The sequence below is a fragment of the Jaculus jaculus genome, chromosome 1 (assembly GCF_020740685.1).
Source record: "Jaculus jaculus isolate mJacJac1 chromosome 1, mJacJac1.mat.Y.cur, whole genome shotgun sequence".
Lineage (NCBI taxonomy): Eukaryota > Metazoa > Chordata > Mammalia > Rodentia > Dipodidae > Jaculus > Jaculus jaculus.
In genome coordinates, this window is record NC_059102.1 from 83,874,661 (window position 1) to 83,901,767 (window position 27,107).

A 27,107-nucleotide genomic window follows, 5' to 3' on the forward strand; every position below is an offset into this window, starting at 1 on the left:
TGGAGCTGGTTGTCAGACTAGCAGATATGGTAGAGGTAACACATCTTGTGGTGGGCAGTAGGCTATCCTCTTTTCTTATTGATAAATCTTGGTTCTCCTTCATTTTCTCTGCCATCTGTAAAATCAAAGATTGTTCAACCAAGAGTGAGAGCAGTTTGGGTTAAGGGAGGTATACAAAGTTATAAGATACTTTTTGGTGTGCAAGCCCACTCTTCTCTGGAGAGCAGTGGGGGATTCTGCAGAGTCTATTATATTTTCCTGTCCACAGGATTCTGACTTGGTTTCCAGTATTAGATATGAGTTCTCTCCCACTGAGCAGGCTTTGATTTCCTTGTCTGCAGGGCCCCCTTCTTATTCATACTATTGGTGATCATTGTGCTTCAGTGGCTCCCATAGGGCTTTCCAGCACTATGAGTACTAGCCAGGAAGAAACTATTTTCCTTTTCAGATACAGTGTGCTATTCTGATGTCCTGTGACCATAACCTGTGGTATCTTCAGTAATAGGGTCTTATCTTTTAGCTCTGGCAAGTATTTTGGGAATGGCCTACATTGTTTTCGTTACTTCATGGGTCTCCCTGGCTAACAGGTCACTGTGGGGTGGGGGAACACAGTTCTGGTCCTGGGATGTATCAGCCAGAGTCCATGGTTTTAAGGTTAAGCTCTATCCGCCTTCTGTCCAGACTGTCCCTTCTTCCCATTTATTAGTGGTTATATCCTATAGAATGGTTGCCAGAAGGAAGAACTGATCCATGTTGTCTGAACTTTTGTGTAATTCCCTCCTCACCCTCCCTACCCACTATGCCTCTAAGCCCCTCTTCCCCCTATATTCTGTCCTTCCCATAACCTGTCAAGTAACTCCTCCTCTCTCCATGTTTCTTTTCTCCTCTGGTCTAATTTGAGTTTTATGCCCACATTTCTGAAGCTTACTACTGTTTGCAATCATCTACAATTGATCCCAGTTGGGAACCACAAATGAGATAGTACATGTGGCATTTGTCTTTCTGTACCTGTGTGACCTCACTTAGAATTACTTTTCCCAATTCCACCCATTTTCCTGCACATTTAATAATTTTATTTTTGAGGTAAGGTTTCACTTTAGTCCAGGCTGACCTGGAATTCACTATTCAGTCTCAGGGTGGCCTCGTACTCATGGTAATCCTTTTACCTCTGCCTCCTGACTGCTGGGATTAAAGGTGTGTACCACCATGTCCAACTCCATAATTTTATTTTTCCTTACTGCTGAGTAGAATTCTATTGTGTATATATACCACATCTCCATTCATCAGCTAATGGGCATGTGGGCTGATTCTAAATTCCTAGCTATTGTGAATAGAGCAGTAATAAACATGAATTAACAAGTATCTCTGTTGTGAAGAGTGAAGCTTTTATGGTAAACACCCTAAAGTGGTACTGCTGGGTCAAATGGTAGATCTAGTTTCCTCTTTTTCAGGAGTCACCATACTGATTGTATAAATTTGTACTCGTACCAGCAGTGGGTAAGGATTCCTCTTTCCCCACCTGTCAGCATTTGTTGTCATTCAATTTTTTGATGAATACCGTTCTGATTAGAGTAAGATGAATCTCAAAGTTGATTTCATTGCATTTCTCTGACGACTAAGGATGTTGAACATCTCTCTAAGTGTGTAATTGCCAGTTGTATTTCTTCCTTTGAGAATTCTATGTTCAATTTTCTTTTCTTCTCTATTTTTTTTGAGGTAGGGCATCACTCTACTGCAAATGTCCACATTTCTGAAGCTTACTACTATTTGTACTCATCTATAGTTGATCCTAGTTAAGAACGAGATCAGTTATAATATCTTGATGAGTGTTCTGTTCAGATTTGATCCAGATACAAGTGGGACGGTGTTATATCCACAAGTTTTATGCCCTTGGGTCTGGAGAAAGTCTTCCATGTGTGTGCTATTCTTAGCAGTTCTGAATGAGACCCTAGCAGGCCTGGCCAAGCCTGTGACCAAGCAGGGTCCCGTTCTTCCCATGCTGCTCTCTTTCTGGCCCTTGGTGGTGGGATTGGCTGCAGCTTCTGGTGGCTGGCTCTGGGGTGAGGATGGGAGAGGGGGATCGTGATATTGGGGTTGTGCCTTAACCAGGTTGTATTGGGGGGAGCTGTCTGGCTCACATTGCTGTGTGGATGATCTAGGTCTCTTTTTAAAAAAATATATATTTTGTATGTAAACAACACATGTTGGTATCATCCTTTCCCTACTCCCTGCCCCTTTTCTGAAGAGGCCTTCCTAGTTGGGGATGCAGGTCAACCCATGGGGATTGTGGGTCATACATTAAGGGGGGAGGGAGAGTGAATGTCTCTGTGCAAAATGTCCCAACTTGTGACTCTAACAATCTTTCCACCCATTCTTCCGCAACATTCCTTGAACCATGCTGGGAGCATTTTAAATCTACTTCAGTGATGGGCACTCAGGAGCCTCTGGATCTCTGTTTTGGTAGGTGTTGAGTGTCCTCAGTGTCTGTCCCCTTCACCCTTGTGCTGATATCAGATTCACTGAGAAAGCAGCTCTCTAGCTCATTTTCCCAATTCCTCTATGGTTTCAGCTGGGGCCAGAGTTGAGTACACTGTGTCATTTATCTCCTCAGGTCCAGGTCCCATATGAAAAAGAGAAGCAGGTTCTCTAACAGAGAATGAAGTCAGCATTGGTTAAATGGTATAACCATTATTGATTTAGAGAGAATTAGAAGGGTGTATACCCTCTTGAAGTCTAAGGTTAGTGGGAGCTTGACAATGGAAAGCAGAATCATGATTTCGACTTGTTTCCCAGTTCCAGATATGGTTTCCTTTCTACTGAACTGATCTGTTAGCCAATCCAAGAGAACTTGGTTACCCACCATAGCTGTGTGCCACTGTTGCACTTTTGTGAGCATCACATCAGGTTGTTTTGCTTCTGAGTCACTTAGACTTTGAGTTACTTGGAGAGATGTCGGCCTCTTTCCCCCAGAAGCTCATGAAGTGCCTTCCAGCACTTGATGGCCTAACTTTTGGGGACTGGCTCTCCTCTGGATTCCAACCAGACTTCTCTATGGTCTGTGCCAGCAGCATTTGGTGTCTCCAGGTCTTACCATTAACTTCTGGTGGGCATTCAAGTACTCTGACAGATGCTTGTCTTATTTGTTTTAGGAGATATAGTAGGTCTCTCTGATCAATAGCTCATTGTGGATATAGACCACATCCTGGTAGAGGGAATTACAGGCCAGCACCAAGGGAAAAGAAAAAAGAAAAAGACAGAGAAGAAAGAGAAGCATGAGAAATTTGAGGTTAGGCTTCATCTCAACCTCTCCAGGAACCTTCGATTCAGGTGCTTCCCTTAAGGTCCTCTTTTGGTTCCACCTTTTAGTCTGACTTCTAGGATATAGGATTCTATGGTACCAGTTCAATGTGGGTTCAGTTTTGTGTCCCAGCTTCATCCTTCCCTTTCCCCCAAGCCCTATCCTCCCTGTTGTCTAAGCCTCAAGATGTTATTGAGTTATGTCAGCAACTTGGGCTGATCCAAGTTAGGAACTTCAGATGAGTGAGATCATGCGAAAGTTATCTTTATGTGATTGTGTAGAATGATCTGTTTTAAGTTTGACCATTTTTCTACAAATTTCATTATGTCTTTCTTTCTTACTGCTGAATTGAATTCCATGGTGTAGATATATCACATCTTGTTTATCCATTGATCCAATGATGGGCACCTGGGTTGATTCCAGTTTTTTAGCTATTATGAACTGAGCAGCTATAAACATGGTTTAGCAAATATTTCTGAACTAAGATGTGGAGATTTTAGGGTAAATACTCAATAAGGGAATAACAGCATCTGTTGATAACTGTATTCATCCTTTTCAGGAGTCTCCATATTGATTTCCACAGTGGTTGTATCAGCTTACATTCCCTCCAACAGTGAATGAGTATTCCTATTTCTCCACCAACATTTGTTTTCACTGGGTTTTTATCTCTTTTTTTTTGTTTATTTTATTTATTTGAGAGTGACAGACAGAGAGAGAAAGAGGCAGATAGAGAGAGAATGGGTATGCTAGGGCCTACAGCCACTGCAAATGAACTCCAGACACGTGTAACCCCTTGTGCATCTGTCTAATGTGGGTCCTGAGGAATGAAGCCTTGAACCAGGGTCCTTAGGCTTTACAGGCAAGCGCTTAACTGCTAAGCCATCTCTTCAGTCCTCACTGGATTTTTTTATGTTTGCTATCCTTACTGGGGCAAGGTGGAATCTCATAGTTGTTTTAATTTGCATTTCCCTAATGGTTAGGAATGTTGAACATTTTCTTAAGTGTGTGTTAGCCTTTTGTAATTCTTCCTCTGATAACTCCCTATTTACTTCTCTGCTCTACTTTTGGAGTGGGTGTTTGGCTTTTTTATTGTTTAATTTTTTTTTTTTGAGTTTGTTGTAGATACTAGATATTAGGTTTCTGTCAGGGGTATGGCTGGCATAGATTTTCTCCCATTCAGTGGGTAATCTATTGGCTCTGCTTATGGTATGTTTGTCTATGCAAATTGCTTTTTAGCTTCATGTTATCCCATTGGTTGAGTGCTTGCTTAATTCACTGGGCTACTGGAGTTTTGTTCAAGAAGTCTTTTCCTAGTCCTATGTCAGGGATAGTGCCTCCTATTGTTTTCCCTAGTAGTTGAAGAGTTCTAGGTCTTCTATTGAGGTTTTTCATCAATTTGGAGTTGATTTTTTTTCATAATTTTTATTAACACTTTCCATGATTGTAAAAAATATCCCATAGTAATACCCTTCCTCCTCCCTGGCACTTTCCCCTTTGAAATTCCATTCTCCATCATATTACTTCCCCAACTCAATCATTGTACTTACATATATACAATACCAACCTATTAAGTACCCTCCTCCCTTCCTTTCTCTTCCCTTTATATCTCCTTTTTAACTTACTGGCCTCTGCTACTAAGTATTTTCCTTCTCACTTAGAAGCCCAATCATCTGTAGCTAGGATCCACATATGAGGGAGAACATGTGGCACTTGGCTTTCTGGGCCTGGGTTACCTCACTTAGTATAATCCTTTCCAGATCCATCCATTTTTCTGCAAATTTCATAACTTCATTTTTCTTTACTGCTGAGTAGAACTCCATTGTATAAATGTGCCACATCTTCATTATCTACTCATCAGTTGAGGGATATCTAGGCTGGTTCCATTTCCCAGCTATTATAAATTGAGCAGTAATAAACATGGTTGAGCACATACTTCTGAGGAAATGAGATGAGTCCTTAGGATATATCCCTAGGAGTGCTGTAGCTGGGTCATATGGTAGATCCATCTTTAGCTGTTTTAGGAACCTCCACACTGATTTCCATAATGGCTGGACCAGATTGCATTCCCACCAACAGTGTAGAAGGGTTCCTCTTTTTCTACATCCCAACCAACATTGACGATCATTTGTTTTCATGATGGTAGCCAATCTGACAGGAGTGAGATGGAATCTCAATGTAGTTTAAATCTGCATTTCCCTTATGACTAGTGACGTAGAACATTTTTTAGATGTTTATATGCCATATGTATTTCTTCCTTTGAGAGTTTTTTAATCAATTTGGAGGTTTTTAATCAATTTGGAGTTGATTTTTTTGTATGGTGAAATGAGTGGGTCTAATTTTAATTTTCTACATATGGTCATCCAATTTGTCCAACACCATTTGGTGAAGATGCTGTCTTTTCTGCAGTCTACATTTTTGGCACCTTTGTCAAAGATCAAGCAGCTCTAGTTACTTGACCTGAGGTCTGGGTCTTCAATTCTGTTCTACTGGTCTGTATTTTTGCTTTTATTCCAGTACCATGCTGTTTTTATCACTATGGATTTGTAATATAGCTTTAGATCAGGTATGGTGATACTGCCAGAGATGTATGTATGTATGTATGTATGTATGTATGTATGACAGACAAAGAAACAATGAGGCAGATTGATAGAGAATGGACATGCCAGGGCCTCCAGCCACTGCAAATGAACTCCAGATGTGTACACAACCTTGTGCATCTGACTTACATGGGTCCTGGAGGATCAAGCCTAGAACTGGGGTTCTTAGGCTTCACAGTCAAGTGCTTAACCACTAAACCTTCTCTCCAGCCCCAGATGTGTTTTTTATGCTGAGGGTATGTTTGGACAGCCAAGGCCTTCTGCCATTCCATATGAATTTTGAGATCATTTTTCAATCTCTGTGAAGAATGATGCTGGAATTTTTATTGGTATTGTGTTAAATTTGTATATTGCTTTTGATAGAATTGCCATTTTCACAATATTAATTCTACCAACCTGAGAGCATGGCAGGTCTCTCCAGCTTTTCAAGTCCTCCTCTATTTTTTTCTTGAGTGTTGTTATGTTTTTCTTATATAGGTCTTGGTTAGTGTTATTCCAAGGTATTTAATGTTTTTGGTTGCTATTTGAAAATGGGACAGCTTCACTGATTTCTCTCTCTGTGTATTTGTCTCTTGCATATAGAAAAGCTACTGTTTTTTGTGCATTGATTTTGTATCCTGCCACTTTGCTAAAGGAATTAATCACTTTTAAGAGGTTTGAGATGGAGACTTATGGGTCACTTATATATAGGATCATGTTATCTGCAAATAGGGCTAACTTGACTTCTTCCTTACCAATTTGAATCCCTTTTATTTCTCTCTCCTGTCTTATTGCCTGGGCTAGTACTTCTAGTACTATATTGAAGAGCAGTGGTAAGAGTGGGAACCCCTGTTTTGCTCCCAATCTCAGTGGGAACTATTTGAGTTTTTTCCCCATGAAGTATTATTTAGGATTTAGGAGCTTTATATATAGCTTTTATTGTGTTGAGATATAAGCCCTCTGTGGTGGTTTGATTCAGGTGTCCCCCATGAACTTAGGTGTTCTGAATGCTAGGTCCCCAGCTGATGGATATTTGGGAATTAATGCGTCTTGGAGGAAGTGTATTGTTGGGGGTAGGCTAGTGGGTATTATAGCCAGTTTCCCCCTGCCAGTGTTTGGCACACTCTCCTATTGCTACTGTACACCTTATGTTGGCCAGCGGGTGATGCCCACCCTCTGCTCATGCCATCATTTTCCCCTGCCAACATGGAGCTTCCCCTCGAGCCTGTAAGCCAAAATAAACCTCTTTTTTTCCCCACAAGCTGCTCTTGGTTGGGTGATTTCTACCAGCAATGCGAACCTGACTGGAACAGCTGTATAGTGGCTGATGGGTTTGGCAGGAGAGAACAGATTGGGGGGAAATATCAAAGAAAGACAGCATTGAGAAGACTTTTAGGCCAGTTTCTAAGAGCAAGCAGTATGGTGCTCAAAGGTTCCATGTAGTTTCTGGAGCTATTTGAACCAGTTGTTACAGGGACATGATGAAGGGATTCATGGCTTAATCTTTGGTGCTCTCATTGTATCTCATACATACCACTTATGACTTATTTATGACTTAGTTTTTTCCCCATGAAATATTATTTGGGATTTAGGAGCTTTATATATTAGCCTTTATTGTGTTGAGATATAACCCCTCTTTGGTGGGTTGATTCAGGTGTCCCCTATGAACTTAGGTGTTCTGAATGCTAGGCTCCCATGATGGATATTTGGGAATTAACGCCTCCTGGAGGGAGTGTATTGTTGGGGGCGGGCTTATGGGTGTTATAGCCAGTTTCTCCATGCCAGTGTTTGGCATACTCTCCTGTTACTATTGTTGACCTTATATTGGCCAGGGGGTGATGTCCACCTTCTGCTCATGCCATCATTTTCCCCTGCCATTGTGGAGCTTCCCCCTTGAGCCTGTAAACCAAAATAAACCATTTTTCACCAAAAGCTGCTCTTGGTCACATGATTTCTACCAGCAATGCAAACCTGACTGCAACACCCTACATGCCTATTCTTCCCAGCGTTTTGATCATGAAGTGGCATTGTATTTTGTCAAAGGCCTTTTCTGCATCAATTGAGATGCATGTGGTTCTTATGGTTCAGTTTATTTATATGTTGTATTACATTGACAGATTTCTGTATGTTAAACCATTCCTGCATCGCTGGGATGAAGCCTACTTGGTTAAGGTGGATAATGCTTTTGATGTGTTTTTAAATTTTGTTTTTAAGGCTTTTGTTCAGGATCTTTGCATGTAAGCTCACTAGGGATATAGACCTATAACTTTCTTTCCTTGTTGTATTCCTGTCTGGTTTTTGTACTAGGGTAATGCTACCTTCATAAAAGGAGCTTGGGACACTCACAAAATGGGGCACAGAGTTAAACAGACAATTCACAGAGGAAGAGATACAAATGGCAAACACACACCTAAGAAAATGTTCATCATCCCTAATCATCAGAGAAATGCAAATTAAAACAACTATGAGATTCCACCTTACCCCAATAAGGATAGCCAACATCAAAAGGTCAAATGAAAATAAATGCTGGCGAGGATGTGGAGAAGCAGGGACACTCATTCACTGTTGGTGGGAATGCAGGATGGTACAACCACTGTGGAAAGCAATATGGAGACTCCTGAAAAAGCTGACTATAGAAATACCAACAGACCCAGTTATACCATTACTGGGCATGTACCCTAAAACCTTCAAACCAAAAGCCAGAGAGATTTGCTCAACCATGTTTGTAGCAGCTCAATTCGTAATAGCTAAAAGCTGGAATCAACTCAGATGTCCATCATTAGAAGAATGGATAACAAAGATGTGGTATATCTACACAATGGAATTCTATACAGCAGTAAGAAAAAACGACATAAAGAAATTTGAGGAAAAATGGTTGAACCTGGAACAGATCATTCTCAGCAAACTTACCCAATCACAGAAAAAAAATTGACACATAGTCTTACTCATCTGCAACACCTAACCTGAATCTACCCAAGATGCCTTACATACCCAGCAAGCACCTCATGGACTAGACAATAAGATGGATGGGAGGGCGGGGAGGGAATCAAAGGGTGGAAAACAGTAATCCGGACCCAAACGGCAATGGTACCATAAAATTCCACTTCCTAAAAGACAGACCAAATGGCTGAACCTTCACTAGACCCTTACAGGAAACACCTGAACCACAAGACACTGGAGAGGGTAGGATCAAGACTGACCTAAATCTCCTACATCTTCCCTCCCTCCCTCTCCCCCTCTCCCCTCTATCTCTCTCTTCTCTGACTCTTGTATATTAGTTATCTTTTTCCTCAATTTCTTAGTGGACACTGACCTGTAACCCCCACTTCCAGCTTGGGCCTACCATCCACAATGAGCTTTTGATCAGAGAAACCTACAAGGTTTCCCAAAACAATGACAGACTTCTGTCAGAGTACTTGATGACCCACCAAAGGCCAGTGGTAAGACCCTATTGCTGAAGACTCCATATGCAGCTGACGCGTAAAATGGAATGACATGGCTGGAAGCCAGGAGAGAGTCAGTCCCCAGATAGTCAGCGTGTCTAGTGCCAGAAGGCGCTACATAGGCGACTGGGGGAAATGACCAAGATCTGTCCAAGCAACACATTGTTTAACCTAATTAGCAACAAATAACCGGATGTGATGCCCACACAAGTGCAATAGTGGTACACAGCCATGGTGAGGAATCAATTGCTCTTAATTTGGCTAACTGATCCACTCAGTGGTACTAGACCCTTAGCTGGAGCTGGGAAACAAGTCAGAACCATACCCAAACACAAGCCCACTCTACAATATCAAGCTACCATCAATCACGGGGTATAAGAGGGCCTATACCTATCAAACTGTCTATCAAAAAAGTAAGTGTTATCTCAATTTTCCGGGTGCTAACTTACTCTCCGTTGGAGAATCTGCTTCTCTTTTCCAGATAGATGCAGATCCTAAGAAGAGAGCTGCCCCAACATACCTCAAAAGGGGCCCAACTGAAACTAAGGACAACTGGCGAAATAAGCAAGGGTGATGTTTCCCTGTGAACCGGATACCAGCACAAAGGGGAAGGAGATCAACGCCGAGAAAAATCAACTCCTACCAAATCAGAGAGCCAGAGCCTCAGAGGCCCCCAACACCTCAGCACTGAAGCAGACCAAAAATGAACCCAACATGGCTCAGGGAAATCTTGCGGAAGAGGGGGCGGAAAGAATGTCAGAGTTACATGTTGGGTCATGATTTTCAGAGACATTTATCATACTAATAACTGGGGGCTAACTCCACAATGCACGACCCATTTTCATTAACCAGGAGGGTCTAATGGGAGGGGGTAGATCACAGATGAGCCTAAATAATGGTACCAAACTGCCTATATTTACTGAAAAGAAAACTAATAAATTAAATTAAAAAAAAAAAAAAAAAGGAGCTTGGGAGGATTCCCCGGTCTCTGATTATGCAGAACAGTTTGAGAAAAATTTGTTTGAGTTCTTCTATGAAGGTTGGATACAATTCATCTGAGAAGTCTTCTAGTCCTGGACTTTTCTTTTTGGGGAAGTTTTTGATTTTCTTTTCAGCCTCTATGGATGTGATAGATTTGTCTAGGAGATCAGTCTGCTCTTAGCTTGGTTTTGGTAGGTGGTATATATTTAGGAATTCATCCATTTCTTCCAGATTATTTGATTTTGTGGAGTAGATGTTTTGGGAGTATGCCCTGATTGCATTGACGTCTGTTGTGATCTCTCCTTTTTCCTTTCTGATTTTATTAATTTGAGGCTTCTTTTTTTGCTTTATAACGTTGGCCAGTGGTTTGTCAGTGTTGTTTATTTTTTCAAAGAACCAGTTCTTTATTTCATCAATGTTTAAAATTGTTTTCTTAGTTTCCAATTCATTAATTTCTGCTCTATAATCTTGATTATTTCTTTCCATCTTGACTTTTTTGGATTGGATTCTTCTTGTTTTTTTTCTAGCATCTTTAGATAGACATTCAGGTTATTGATTTGGGATCTGTCTTTTAATGAAGGCCTCTAGGGCTATGAATTTTCCCCTTTGGACTGTCTTCATTGTGTCCCATAGGTTTTGGTAGGATGTGTTTTCATTATCATTGGACTTGATTGTTGTGCATGAAGAAAGGCAAGGATCTATTTTCATCCTTCTACCTAGAGGTTTGCAATTTTCCTAGCAGCACTTGTTGAATATGCTGTCTTTTCCCCAATGAATATTTTTCACTTTTTTGTTTTTGTAAAAAATCATATGGGTATAGCTGCCTGAATTAACATCTGGGTCCTCTATTCTGTTCCATTGTTATATGTGTCTGTGTTTATGCCAGTACCATGCTTTTTTTTTTTTTTTGTTACTATGGCTTTGTAATGTAGCTTAAACCGGGTATGGAGATACCACCAGCCTTATTTTTTTAATTTTTTATTTTTTGGTTTTTCAAGATAGGATATTGCTCTATCCCAGGCTGATGTGGAATTCACTGTGGCATCTCACGGTGGCCTTGAACTCATGGTGATCTTCCTACCTCTGCCTCCCAAGTGCTGGGATTAAAGGCGTGTGCTACCACGACTAGCTCCACCAGCCTTTTTTTTTTTTTTTTTGAGGTAGGGTCTCGCTCTGGCCCAGGCTGACCTGGAATTCACTATGTCGTCTCAGGGTGGCCTCGAACTCATGGCAATCCTCCTACCCCTGCCTCCCGAGTGCTGGCATTAAAGGCGTGTGCCACCACGCCTGGCCTCACCAGCTTATTTTTTGTTGCTGTTGTTGTTTGCTTTTTTGAGGTAGGGCCTTGCTGTAGTTCAGGCTGACCTGGAATTCACTATGTCATCTCAGGGTGGCCTCGAACTCATGGCAGTCCTCCTACCTCTGCTTCCCAAATGCTGGGATTAAAGGCATGTACCACCACGCCCGGCTCCACCAGCCTATTTTTGATGCTCAAAATTGTTTTGGGTATTGGAGAGTTTTATTTATTTATTTTTTGGTTTTCCAAGGTAGGGTCTCACTGTAGCCCAGGCTGACCTGGAATTCACTATGTCATCTCAGGGTGGCCTCAAACTCACAGTGATCCTCCTACCTCTGCCTCCCAAGTGATGGGATTAAAGCCATGCGCCACCACGCCTGGCGAGTTTTTATTTTTTCCCCAAATGATTTGTTTTTTCTATTTCTGTGAAGAATGCCATTGGAATTTTAATGAGAATTGCATTAAATGTGTAGATTTCTTTTGGTAAGATTGATTCTTCCAATCCAAGAACATGGGAAGTCTTTCCATTTCCTAATGCCATCTTCAATTTCTTGCTTGAGTGTTTTAAAGTTCTCATTGTAGTGACCCTTCACTTTCTTGTTTAGATTTATTCCAAGGCACTTTATTTATTTTTTGAGGCAATTGTGAATGGGTTCTATGTCAGCCTGGGTCTGAATCAGACCCTGCCCCCAGTAATGAAGAAAAAGACAAAGGCCCTGTGAATCTGAAACCATCAAGGGCAACGATAGTCAACCCTCATATACAGCTTAATTGAGAATGATAAAGCCAACCAAGCATATGTAACCCATAACCTGTCCTGACATGGAAAGAGAGGTTAGCACTTCTAGTGCAGGCTGATAATTTGGGGTGACTTCAAATCTCACCAATGCCAAGTGCCCACCTCATTCCTTGTATGTTGTGCTGTGAATCTGGTGTTCTGATCAGCTGTTCTCAATGTCCTGCTGCTGAGAACTGAATGCATTCTCCGGAGAGTCATTGTGCTGTTGGTTGGGGGATGGGAGAGTGCAGGAAGCCTGAAGTTGTACTGCTCAGCTGGTCCCGCTTGCCTGTGTCCCCTTCAGCAATTCCTCATCTAATCTCTGCTGTCTCTCCCCTTCAGGTTTCTTGACTGTGATGAGGTTGGAAAATCCCCTTCTATGGTCTCTGCGCTGGTGCACAGATCCGTGCATATGTGGTCTGTCTGCAAGTGCCTCCATGGGATTCTGGCTGGTTTCCTCCTTTCTGATAGATCTTATTCTCTCCCGTTTTTCCGCTGTGGCTGATAAAAACCTATACAGCCTCACTTTTTGGACAAAGAATGGATTTTGCTGTGGTTTTGCTTAAATCCCTCCCTAGGCTGTATTGGTGTTACTCCTATGCAGCCATCTTACCCAGAAGTCCCAATTATTATTATTATTATTTTTAAATTTTTATTAACATTTTTCATGATTATAAAATATATCCCATGGTAATTCCCTCCCTCCCCACCCCCACACTTTCCTGTTTGAAATTCCATTCTCCATCATATTACCTCCCCATTACACTCATTGTAATTACATATATACAATATCAACCTATTAAGTATCCTCCTCCCTTCCTTTCTCCACCCTTTATGTCTCCTTTTCAACTTACTGGGCTCTGCTACTAAGTATTTTCATTCTCACGCAGAAGCCCAGTCATCTGTAGCTAGGATCCACATATGAGAGAGAACATGTGGCGCTTGGCTTTCTGGGCCTGGGTTACCTGACTTAGTATAATACTTTCCAGGTCCATCCATTTTTCTGCAAATTTCATAACTTCATTTTTCTTTACTGCTGAGTAGAACTCCATTGTATAAATGTACCACATCTTCATTATCCACTCATCTGTTGAGGGACATCTAGGCTGGTTCCATTTCCCAGCTATTATAAATTGAGCAGCAATAAACATGGTTGAGCATGTACTTCTAAGGAAATGAGATGAGTCCTTTGGATATATGCCTAGGAGCGCTATAGCTGGGTCATATGGTAGATCAATCTCTAGCTGCTTTAGGAACCTCCACACTGTTTTCCACAATGGCTGGACCAGATTGCATTCCCACCAGCAGTGCAGAAGGGTTCCTTTTTTTCCACATCCCCGCCAACATTTATGATCATTTGTTTTCATGATGGTGGCCAATCTGACAGGAGTGAGATGGAATCTCAATGTAGTTTTAATCTGCATTTCCCTGATGACTAGTGACGTAGAACATTTTTTTAGATGCTTATATGCCATTCGTATTTCTTCCTTTGAGAACTCTCTATTTAGCTCCATAGCCCATTTTTTGATTGGCTTGTTTGATTCCTTATTATTTAACTTTTTGAGTTCTTTGTATATCCTAGATATTAATCCTCTATCAGATATATAGCTGGCGAAGATTTTTTCCCATTCTGTAGGTTGCCTCTTTGCTTTTTTCACTATGTCCTTAGCGGTGCAAAATCTTTGTAATTTCATTAGGTCCCAGTGGTTAATCTGTGGTTTTATTGCCTGAGCAATTGGGGTTGTATTCAGAAAGTCTTTGCCAAGACCAATATGTTGGAGGGTTTCCCCTACTTTTTCCTCTAGCAGTTTCAGAGTTTCAGGTCTGATGTTAAGGTCTTTAATCCATTTGGACTTAATTCTTGTGCATGGCGAGAGAGAAGAATCTATTTTCATCCTTCTGCAGATATTTATCCAGTTTTCAAAACACCATTTGCTGAAGAGGCTGTCTCTTCTCCAATGAGTATTTTTGGCATTTTTATCGAATATCAGGTGGCTATAGCTACTTGGGCTTACATATGGGTCCTCTATTCTGTTCCACTGATCTACATGTCTGTTTTTGTGCCAGTACCATGCTGTTTTTGTTACTATGGCTCTGTAGTATAGGTTAAAATCAGGTATGGTGATACCACCAGCCTCTTTTTGTTGCTCAGTATCATTTTAGATATTCGAGGTTTTTTGTGATTCCAAATGAATTTTTGGATTGTTTTTTCTATTTCCATGATGAAAGCCTTTGGAATTTTGATAGGGATTGCATTAAATGTGTAGATTGCTTTAGGTAAGATTGCCATTTTCACGATATTGATTCTTCCAATCCAGGAACAAGGGATGTTTCTCCACTTTCTAGTGTCTTCTGCAATTTCTCGCTTGAGTGTTTTAAAGTTCTCATTGTATAGATTCTTGACTTCCTTGGTTAGGTTTATTCCAAGGTATTTTATTTTTTTTGATGCAATTGTGAATGGGAGTGATTCTCTGATTTCATCCTCTGTGTGTTTGTTGTTAGCATATATGAAGGCTACTGATTTCTGTGTATTTATTTTGTATCCTGCTACATTGCTGTAGGTTTTGATCAGCTCTAACAGCTTGCTAGTAGAGTCTCTAGGGTCCTTTATGTATAGAATCATGTCATCTGCAAATAATGATAACTTGATTTCTTCCTTTCCAATTTGTATCCCTTTTATGTGTGTCTCTTGCCTTATTGCTATGGCTAAGACTTCCAAAACTATATTAAATAAAAGTGGGGACAGTGGACACCCTTGTCTTGTTCCTGATTTTAGTGGAAAAGCTTCCAGTTTTTCCCCATTTAGTAATATGTTGGCTGTAGGCTTGTTATAAGTAGCCTTTATTATATTGAGATATGTTCCTTCTATTCCCACTCTCTGTAGGACTTTTATCATGAAGGGATGTTGGATTTTGTCAAATGCTTTCTCTGCATCTAATGAGATGATCATGTGATTTTTGTCCTTCAACCCGTTTATGTAATATATTACATTTATAGATTTGCGTATGTTGAACCATCCCTGCATCTCTGGGATAAAGCCTACTTGGTCAGGGTGAATGAACTTTTTGATATACTCTTGTATTCTGTTTGCCAATATTTTGTTGAGAATTTTTGCATCTATGTTCATGAGGGAGATTGGTCTGTAATTTTCTTTTTTTGTTCTATCTTTGCCTGGTTTTGGTATCAGGGTGATGCTGGCCTGATAGAAGGAGTTTGGTAGAATTCCTTCTTTTTCTATTTCCTGGAAAAGCTTAAGAAGCAATGGTGTTAGCTCTTCCTTAAAAGTCTGGTAAAATTCAGCAGTGAATCCATCCGGGCCTGGGCTTTTTTTAGTTGGGAGATTATTGATAACTGTTCGGATCTCCATGTTTGTTATAGGTCTATTTAAGTGATTAATCTCATTTTGATTTAATTTAGGTAGGTCATATAGATCAAGGAAATCATCCATTTCTTTCAGATTTTCATACTTTGTGGAGTATATGCTTTTGTAGTATGTCCCTATGATTTTTTGAATTTCTCTGGAATCTGTTGTGATGTTGCCTTGTTCATCTCTGATTTTATTAATTTGTGTCTCTTCTCTCTTTCTTTTGGTCAGATTTGCTAAGGGTTTATCAATCTTGTTTATCCTTTCAAAGAACCAACTCTTTGTTTCATTAATTCTTTGGATTGTTCTTTTTGTTTCTATTTCATTAATTTCTGCCCTAATCTTTATTATTTCTTCCCGTCTACTAATTTTTGGTTTGCCTTGTTCTTCTTTTTCCAAGGCTTTAAGGCGAAGCATTAGGTCGTTTACTTGCGACCTTCCAATTATTTTTAATATAATAAAATTAATTGAGTTCCAACATAGGGTACTTAAGGAATAAACAAAATAAGGAATAAATTGCATATTCATTTGATCATTTTAACAGGGAACATGACTGTTGGCAGAATTTATCTTTAAAATTTTTTTTTTTTTGGTTTTTCGAGGTAGGGTCTCACTCTGGTCCAGGCTGACCTGGAATTAACTCTGTCATCTCAGGGTGGCCTTGAACTCATGGCAATCCTCCTACCTCTGCCTCCCAAGTGCTGGGATTAAAGGCGTGCGCCAACACGCCCGGCTTTTAAAAAGTTTTAACTGGGCTAGAGAAATGATTTAGCAGTTAAAGGTGCTTGCTTGCTGCTGACTCAAGTTTGATTCCCCATTAATGAGTTACACAAGTTGGTGCATGCATCTGGAGTTTGTTTACACTGTGAAGAGGCCCTGGCTCACCTATGCTCTCTCTCCTAATAAATAAATATATATATCAGTAGTAAATGTTTTGATTAAAAAATGAGCTTTAAAATATTTCTTAGTGTCAGGAGGTGCTATGCAAGATGGTGGGGAAGAATTGGCATCAACAGTGTTACTCAGTTGTGGATCCTGTGTGCAATAATACCAATCAGGGAAGATGAACCTGTTGTTACAGTAATGGCAAGTGTGTTAGTGGATATCCAACCACTTTCTGATCTGTTTCATAGGTGGAAATTCATGTCTGGTACTGTAAATCCAGCCAAGATTTCCTGGCCAGGGAGATTTTATGCCCCAGTGCAGAAGCTACTGCAGTTGCTTTGCTAAATGGAATTGATATGCTCATCAAATTATCTTCCAAATAGCTATGTTTATGCCCATAGATTAGTTCTTTTGTCAGCTTTGTCTGAGATGCTTCTTTTTAGTGGTCAGCAGTTACCACAGACTTATAATTGGTCAGAGGGCTGAGAATAAGTGGCTGTTGAATACTCAGACCTGAATGGGATATCTGTATCGGTACTTTTAAGACTCAGAGAACATACTGAGGGAAGGAGCAGGAGGAATGTAACAACTAGAGAGTGGAAGGAAGATGGTGGTGTGGAACACAGACTTTTAGGCATCATGTGGTTATTGCACCCTTTTAGAAAATATTTTGTTTACTTGCAAGCAGAGAGAGAGAGAGGAGAGAGAGAGAGAGGGAGAGAGGGAGAGAGAGAGAGAAGAAGAAGAAGAAGAAGAGGAGGAGGAGGAGGAGGAGGAGGAGGAGGAGAAGGAAGAGAAGAGAGATAGACACAGAGAATGGGTGTACCAGGGCCCACAGCCACTGCAAATGAACTCCAGATGTATATGCCTCTTTGTACATCTGGCTTTATGTGGGTACTGGGGAATTGAACCCAGGTTATTAGGCTTTGTAGAGAAGCACTTTAACCTTAGCTGAGCCAGCTCTTCAGCCCCCACTCTTTTTTATTTTTATTTTTATTAGTTTGAGAAAAAAAAAGGGAGGGAGGGAGCGAGAGAGAGAGAGAGAGAGTAAATATAGGTATTACAGGGTTTTCTGTCACTACAAATGTATTCCAGATGCATGTACCACTTTGTGCATCTGGATTTATGTGAGTACTGGAAAATTGAATCCGGGCTGTCAGGCTTTGCAAGCAAGTGCCTTTAACCACTGTGCCATATCTTCAGCCTAGCTGTTGCACTCTTGAACTCATAGCAGTTGTGACTACCTGCACAATATCTATACAAGATAGTTTGGTAACACCTTGTCATGGAAATGTGACAGGCTCATGGAGCCCTTCCCTTCCCTGAGGATTTATACAGCTAATTGTTGATAGAACAGGGAGAAACACTTTCTTCAGTGGTATAGCTACTGGTAAAGTGTATATGCTCTTGTAAACAAGCTGTGCTTTTATAAGCAAGTCCTCAAACACACAACAACAACAACCTAAAAAAGACATGGAAGTAGAAGGCAGTATTAATTGGGAAGGGGAAGAGGATTAGCAGGAGTAGGAGAAGATAAGAGAGGGTTATGGGGAGAAATGATCAAAATACATCATATATACATATGAAAAACCATAATGAGACCTAGGAGTGGAACATCTGCTGCTGTCTGGCTAAATGTATACTATGCTCACCAAACTGTCTAGTAAGCACCTCTCTTAATATTCATATCCATATTTTAATGCTACTCTCACTTTTGGTAGAGAACCTTCTCTTTTCAGATGGCAATCATCTTGGGATGACTCAGAAGGCATCCTGGTGCTGGGAAGAAGTCACAGAGGAGTGCTCAGCACTACAATATCTCTATCACACCTTCCATGGATCAGGGTCCATTTTAGAAGAGGTGGTGGAAAGAATGTAAGAGCCAAAGGAAGGGTAGGACTCCTTACAACGTGTTCCTCCAGACGCAAAAGGCCTGGATATCCATGACCTCACAGTTCCTGACGATACTAAGACCATCATAAGAGGAGGAAAAGAACATGACATCAAAATAAAAGAGAGACTGATTGAGATGGGGAGGGGATATGATGGAAAATGGAGTTTCAAAGGGGAAAATAGGGGGAGGGACAGAGAATATTACCATGGGATATTGTTTACAATCATGGAAGCTGGTAATAAAAAATAAATTAATTAAAAAAACCTAATGGACCAATGAATATTCTATTCTGAATTTCTCATAAAAATTGTTGATCAAGAGCCACAGGGTGGGAGGGAATATCCAGAGACATTGCTCTTCACCTTTCCACAATGACCGACTGCTTCTCTCACAACTCATAACACATAACTCCATGGTGAATACCAGAAATTCCACTAAGGGGCCCCTCAGCCCTCAGTAGAGTGGGGGCATGGAGGAGGGAAACACATGATGTGTTGGTACAAAGTTCCTACTTAAAAAAAAATTGTTATTTGCTATTTTTATTATATGGGGCTGGATTCCTAAATTGCATGTGTTGTAATTGGGTAGGCAATCTGGATTGGGCAGAGGAGGGAGCAATCACAAGCTTGCCAGGGGTCTGTGCCTAGTAGCCTGATCTTTCTGGCTCTGGACTTGTGGACTAGTCTGGGTTAGGTGGAGGGGGGAGCCTGTAATGAACTCACTGGGAGTCTGGGTCTAGCATCCTGATCATCCTGGCTACATGCATTTGGGTTGTGTGTGTGTGTGTGCATGTTATAAGGGGACTAATCACAATCTTGCCAGGGCAGAATTTTTTTTTTAATATTTGTAAAGTTTTTTTTTTTTTTGTTTTTTTGAGGCAGGGTCTCACTCTAGCCCAGGCTGACCTGGAATTCACTATGGAGTCTCACGGTGGCCTCAAACTCATGGCAATCCTCCTACCTCTACCTCCTGAGTGCTGGGATTAAAGGTGTGTGCCACCACGCCTGGTTTAAGATTTTTTTTTGTTTTGTTTTTTTACTTGAAAGCCAATTTTATCTCACAAGATAACCTCATGGCAAGATGATGGAATTTTCAAGAATAGTTGCTGTAAAGAGTAGACAGAAAATGTGGATTTCAAATACAATTTTATTCTCCATTAAGCAAGTTATTTAAGGTATTTTCCTTCTTCCTTTTCTTCTTCATTCTCTAAATCCCTCCCTTCCTCCATTATGCTCTCCCTTCTTTTCTTCTTCTTCTTTTTTAAATTAATTAGTTTTGTATTCAGCAACTACAGTCAGTTTGGTACCATTATTAGGCTCATCCATGACCTACTCCCTCCCCATTGGCTCCTCCTTGTTGAGGTATATGGGTTGTGCATTGTGGAGTTAGCCCACAGTTATGGGTACGATAAATGTCTCTGCATATCATGACCCAACATGTGACTCTGACATTCTTTCTGCCCCCTCTTCTGCAAAATTTCCCTGAGCCATGTTGGGTTTATTTTTGGTCTGCTCCAGTGATGAGGTGTTGGGGGCCTCTGGGGCTCTGGCTGTCTGATTTGATAGGCGTTAATTTTTCTCTGTGTTGGTCTCCTTCCCCCCTCTGCTGGTATCTGGTTTATCAGGAAGACAGCACCCTTGCTTGTTTCGCCAATTTTTCTTAGTTTCAGCTGGGGCCCTATTGAGGTATGATGGGGTGGCTCTCTCTTTAGGATCTGCATCTATCTCAAAAACAGAAGCAGATTCTCCAACGGAGAGTAAGTTAGCACCAGGACAAATGAGATAGCCCTTTTTTTTTTTTTTTAACCTCTATTTTATTTTTGATGACATTATATTTTCTTCCTATTACAATGGTCTGTGTAGGTAGTGTCAGGCACTGCAAGGTCATGGATATTCAGAGCATTTTGTATTTGGGAGAGTGCATTGACAGGAGTCCTACTCTTCTTTTAATTCTTACATTCTTTCCACCATCTCTTCTTCAATGGACCCTGAGCCTTACAAGGTGTGGTAGAGATGAGAAACTTTATTTTCTTCTTCTTCTCCTCCTCCTCCTCCCCCTTCCCCTCCTTCTCCTCCTCCTCCTCCTCCTCCTCCTTCTTCTGTAATCTCACTTTAACCTAGGATAATCTGGAATTCACTAGGTAGTCTCAGGGACCTCAAACTCATGGAAATCCTCCTACTTCTGCTGGTGTGTGTGTGTATGCATGTGTTTGTGTGTTAGGGTCTGCATGCATGTATGTGGAGGGCAGAGGACAATAGTGGTTGTCATCCTCAGGTATGCCATCCTCTTTTTAAAACCTTTTTACTTATTAACTTTTTGACAATCTCTATACTATCTATTGCAGTCAGGTTCACATTGCTGCTTAGTGGTTAAGGTGCTTGCCTAGGAAACCTAAGGACCCAGATTTGATTACTCAAAGTACCCATGTAAAGCCATATTTAATACCTTCCTGTTGGGGCTGGAGAGATGGCTGACCTTGTTTTCACAGGTGGATTCTCCTATCTCAGCCTCCTAAGTGCTGGCATAATGTCCCACCATGTCCCACTTCCCTTTATTTTTCTTTTTCTTTGGTTATACTGTATCTCCCTCCCTCCCTTTCTTCCTTCCTTCCTTCTGAGGGGGTTAGAGTTAGGGTGACAGGACCCCTGAAGAAGAAAAGCATAGGCTTAGTTCTTGTTTCTTGCTTAGTTCACTAGAGATCTGCTTTTCCATAAACAATTAGGACCCCTCCTGGGAGGGAGGTCTTTCATAGGATTTAAACGTTGTGGTTGGTCAAGTTCAGCCCCAGAACTTGGTGCCAGAGCTAATCTCTTGCTTAGAGAGCCCCTAGCCCTAATCAACCTCCTGGCTCTCTGTTTCACCTGGGCCAGAAGACAGCCTACTACCGTAAGGTTATAAATACCTTTGTGAGGGGAGAACAGTCTTGCTCTGACCACTTGGGAACTTCCAGCTGTGGGTGAGGTTTTCCCTGTGCTGGGCCTGGGCTACTCTGGCTAGCCCAGGCCCAGTCAGAAGGACCCCCTAGCCCTTACTCTCCACATGGGTTCTTTATTCCCTGCAGCTCCCTACATGGTAGAACTCCTTGAACTTTCTTTTCTCTTTTCTTTCCATGCTAATTTCCTCCAGGCCCTCCATGTGGCCACTTTTCCTTTGCTCCACTTTCTGCAAATAAATATAATGAATTAATAATTATCCTTCCCAGTTTTCTTTTTTATTCAATTCTTTGGCTAAAATTAAAAATGAATGCAGGGGCTGGAGACATGGCTTAGCAGTTAAGGACCCACAGAAGCCAGATGCACAAAGGGGTGCATGCATCTGGAATTTGTTTGCAGCAGCTGGAGGTCCTGGCATGCCCATTCTCTCTCTCTCTCTCTCTGCCTCTTTCCCTCTCTCAAATAAATAAGTAAAAATAAAATATAAAAGTAATGAACCCAGGGTTTGGGATACAAGGACTTTCCTGGACCATTAGCACCTCATTACCCTTCCTTCCTTTCTTCTTCCCTTTTCCTCTCTCCCTTCTTCCCTCCCTTAGCTGGTTAGGAGGTCCTGGAGTTCAAGGCATTGTCTTGAGGGTTTGTTACCTTCCTCCAACACTGTAAAAGTGAGCATCAAACAACATCTGGAAATGATTCTCAAAGATGTACTTGACCTTTTCTGGGCTTTTCACTAGTATGTTCAGATCCTTCTTGTTATTTTCTGTGTTATTTGTTCATTGCTTATTTATATGTGGTCATTTTTTTTTTTTTTTTTCGAGGTAGCGTCTCACTCTAGCCCAGGCTGACCTGGAATTCACTCTGTAGTCTCAGGTTGGTCTTGAACTTTCAGCGATCCTTCTACCTGTGCCTCCCAAGTGCTGGGATTAAAGGTGTGTGCTACCATGCCTGGCTATATGTGGTCATTTTACATATATTCATTTACCAATGCTGTGCTAATGGGAGAAGTGCCTTATGTATCTTTAGTGAAATCTGATCAAAACAGAATTAATGATTTCCTCTCCCTGCTGAAAACAGGCAGGTAAGGAAGCAAGTACAAAAACAACAGTCCAGATGAGACCTTCTTTATCTTTGCTGTCCTTCTTCTACAGATGAGGTCAACTAGGTTTTTGAGTTCAAAATCTCAAGTTCAATCTAATTGCTGTCTTCATCTGAGTGCATTTCATCAATCATTTTCCAACCCAGTGGAATTTAATCCATGTGATCTAACTTAATGCAGTGTTAACTAAGACCTGGACTTTCCTGCTTCTAAGTATCTTGCTAGTATGTCTACTGTTCCCCCTGCACTGGAAACACCATGAATACTGTGTTAGTTTTTGGTTCTAACTCCATTCAGTTTGATTGTCTTCTGACAATTTGTCACATGACTATAAGCATGTTTGTTTTTAATTAATATTCCCTAACTTATCTGTCTCTGTTTTATCTCTTAAATTCTTATCTTTTCATCATAGGGTAATTGTGAGGACAGGAAGGTTTGCTATGTGTATAATAGAGTAGCATTAAATACTAAACCATCAGTAAATTATTATCAAGACTTTGTACATTAAGCCAAAGGCATAAGAGGGCTAATTGGTAATAGATTGGAATGGAATAACTAATATCTCATTGACATTTCATTGTTCTATATCTATGCACACTAAAAAATCTGTAGGTACTACAATAAGTAACTTATTCTTTGTGATTTTGTTTCTTATTTAAAAGGGTAAGAAGCACCAAGCCTTCCTGGTAGAGACATGTGAAAATAACGTGAAAGAATTGGAATCAATCTTGGACAGCTTTACTGTGTCAGGCCAGTGGACATCAGGTTAGTTGAAGGTATAAAATGACAGATGCATCTGTCAGTGTTCCAAAGTCACTACATTTTGGGAATTCTGCAGATGCCTTTTATAGTCCCTCATCTCAACATGCTTTGATTTGATGACATGCTAAGAGCAGTTCTCACAGCAGTCAGTTGGCCTAGCTGGCTGGGAAAGGGTGACGGAGTGTGGACCTGCTGTTGTCCTCCTAGAACTTGATTTACAAGTGTTGAGTTCTGTATGATTGGATAGACAAGGGCTCACTTGCTGTGTTCTGAATCCAACTGAGAGAAGAGTCCTTACAGAATACCTGCAAGGGGAACAGATGTTTCCATCAAACTGAGCCAAATTCCGAGGCAACCTTCAGCAGCATAAAGGTCATGCATTCAGGAGGTTATATAGGACACGGCTCTACTGGTACAGATTCCACACTTACTTTCCAAGCTGGTTCTCACCTTCCTTTCCTCTGCCCTATGCTATGTACATCAGAGTGCTAAGATAAAATACTTGATTTTACAATTATTCCACTTGGTATAATTAAGAACTATAACAATATTAAGAATTAATATCACTTAGTATCATTAAAAATATTTCATGAATGAGCAAGGACATTAGTTGGCTAATACATTTTGCTCACATTTTTACTTTCTTAATTTTTTTTATGGATTTGCCATTATGTATGCTATCATAGCTTTGACTTGAAACATTTACTTTTCTACCTGTTTTTCTGTCATACTGCCTACGTGGATTTACTTAGTTATTTTATGAAATTAAATTCCTTACCCTTGTAAAGAAATCAAAAGTAATACTAAATCAAAAGCAAATGAGTTCTTGAGAGAGCTTGTAAGGTTTAGGGAGGTTAGTTGTCTGTGGCAAAGTGGAAAGATTTGATCAAGGCATGTATTTTACCTGATGGATGTGCTGTTTCCTCAGCTGGGGACCATTAAACATTGGGTATGGTGGGCTGTTCAGTATTTTTTTAGTTTGCTTTTATTTTTTATGTGTTTCTAGCTGTGATTTTATTCATATGTGACTTTATTTTTAAAAAAATATTTGAATGACTTTTCCCCCAAAACATTAGTGTTTCATGGTGTGCTACAGTGGAAAAAAATCAAAGTATATGAAAGTGACATAAAAATAGGTATTTGTATAAAGGTTTTAATTACATTTGTTAGAACTTTGAAGTATAAAATTTTCTAATATTAACTTATTATTGAGATATATCTGTGATAGTTAATAGAGTTAGGATCTTTACAAATTGTTAAATATTATCATAGCATATCTTGCTTCAATATTATTTTAGATATTTCCTCATAGTTGATTTAGAAATGCTAACATTAATGACATCATGTTTCCTTTGAATTTTAAAATGAAACAGCTGATGAAAAATCTACTTAGAAATTTTGGCAGGGAACACAGAAAATGAATTGACTTCTACTTAAGTTTTTGTTTTATCTTTTAGTAACTTTTAAAAACCTCTTAGCTATATGAGTGTGTGTGTCCTATATGTTACACAGAATATGTTCCCAGAAAAGGACCTAATTATGATTTTTGGATTGGTATAGATACATTTTTATTTGAAATATATTGTTCTGGTTATTTGTGCTTTTACCTTTGCATGTCCATTTTCCTTTGGTATCTGTTTTGCTTTGTGTCCAGTGAGACTGGTTTCTATGCATCTGGGTTCCTTTGCCCTCTGGCTTCTGTCTACTTTTTTTCTTTTGAGGTAGGGTCTCACTCTAGCCTCAGCTGACTTGGAATTGACTCTGTAGTCCCAGTCTGGCCTCGAACTCACAGTGATCCTCATATCCCTATCTTCCAGGTGCTGGGATTAAAGACTTGCACCACCACACCTGGTGTGGCTAAATTCGAACAGTAGATGCACCAGTAGGAGATTAAAAGGGTGGGAGAAGAAAAACTTCAGCATATTTATTTCCTCTGGCACCCCTGCTCCATGCATTTTTGGAAGTAATTTTATTTTTTCAGTAGTTCCAGCTCCAGTCAGGTGGGTTCTTCTTCAAAGAAGTGGATCTTTATATTCTGTAGTATAACAAGTGTAGACAGTGTCCTTCAACTTGGCCCATTAGCTTAGATGTGTTATGAGCTTTTCACTCTTGGCTGTTTGGGTTCTTTATTGATGTTGTTACTCTATGCCAAACCAAACCTTATTAGATTCTCTTTCAGTGATCTATTTTGAGTGTGCCATTTACTTTAGTGCAGATGCACATATCTTCTTGGGACTTGGTTTGTAAATCTAGCTCTGGTTGGGTTGTGGTTCTTTATTTTTTCAATCTGCTTTTATCCTTCATGTATTTTAGCTATAATTATATTAAATGAATATATTACTTTCTTTGTTTTTTATTTAAACATTAAAATGGAATTGTTGCATAGTGAATATTGAGCAGTCAAGTAGGCAATGTTGTTTTTCATAACCCTTTTATTATCCCTATTCAGTTCTTAATTTGGCAACATACTATACCAACCTCCAATTTCAGGAAAAGTAACCCAAGGTCAAAATAGAAAGGGGTGCTGGGAATGGTGGCACACACTTTTAATCTGAGCAGTCAGGAGGCAGAGGTAGGAGGATTACTGTGAGTTCAAAGCCACCCTGAGACTACATGGTAAATTCCAAGTCAGCCTGGGCTAGAGCAAGACCCTACCTTGAAACAAACAAACAAACAAAAAAATGGAAAGGGACCCATTACATCATTTTTTCCTACTTGCTCTTTGAAATGAAATGACTGTCAATGATTTTCATGAATTAATTTTCAGAGTTGGCAGTAGTTGTCATGTTTCATATTGTCTGTCTCCAGACTTTATTTTTTTTAATTTTAATTTTTTTATTCAGAGAGAGAGAGAGAGAGAGAGAGAGAGAGAGAGAGAGAGAGCGAGAGAGCGAGAGTGAGCGAGCGCTAAAAAGAGAAAGAGAAAAAGAGAATGGATGCGCCAGGGCTTCTTGCCACTGCAAATGAACTCTGGACACATGCATCATCTTGTGCATCTGGCTTATGTGGGTCCTGAGGAATTGAACCTGGGTCCTTTGGCTTTTCAGGATAATGCCTTAACCACAGATCCATCCCTCCAGCCCCAGATTTTATTTCTTAAACATTAAGAAACTTTCTACTGCAGTCAGGTTTGTATTGCTGGCAGAAATCACCTGACCAAGAGCAGCTTGTGGGAAAAAAGGGTTTATTTTGACTTATAGACTTGAGGGAAAGCTCAGTGATTGCAGGGGAAAACAATGGCATGAGCAGAGTGTGGACATCACTTCCTTGCCAACATCAGGTGCTCTATAGCAACAGGAGAGTGTGCCAGACACTGGCAAGGGGAAACTTGCTATGCCCATAAGCCCACCCCCAACAATACACTAAGAGCCTAGCATTAAGAACAGCTGAGTTTATAGGGGACACCTGAAACAAACCACTGCATTCTGCCCCTGGCCCCCATAAACTTATAACAATCCCTGATGTAAAATGCAATGCATTCAGTCCAATTTAAAAGTCCCCATAGTTTTAAATCCTAATGATATTTAAACATTCCCATAGTCTGAGATCTTTTAACTGAATCATACTACCAAAAATAAACCCCCAAACCCCCCATAATGGAACAGAATACACATTCACACTGCAAAAGATGGCATTGGGCATAGAAAAGATATATTCAACCAATGCAAGATTTAAAATAGGGCAAACATCAAACTCTGTAGCTCCAAGTCCAACAACTCTAGTCAGTGACAAATCTCCAAGTCCGATAATTCTAACCAGCAATAAATTTCTGTAGTTCCAATTTTACCCCTTCAGCT

The 27,107-nt window shown here is 40.3% G+C and overlaps 1 protein-coding gene across 6 annotated transcripts in view; it reads left to right on the plus strand.

Annotated features, from left to right (window-relative positions):
- Positions 1-27,107, plus strand: part of Ccdc171 (coiled-coil domain containing 171) — a 553,592-nt gene that overhangs the window by 176,955 nt on the left and 349,530 nt on the right. For all 6 annotated transcript variants that reach the window (XM_045160095.1, XM_045160091.1, XM_045160110.1 and 3 more), the window contains one exon: positions 23,211-23,313. In XM_045160095.1, coding sequence (XP_045016030.1) covers positions 23,211-23,313 — 103 coding nt within the window. The remainder of the gene's footprint in view (positions 1-23,210; positions 23,314-27,107) is intronic.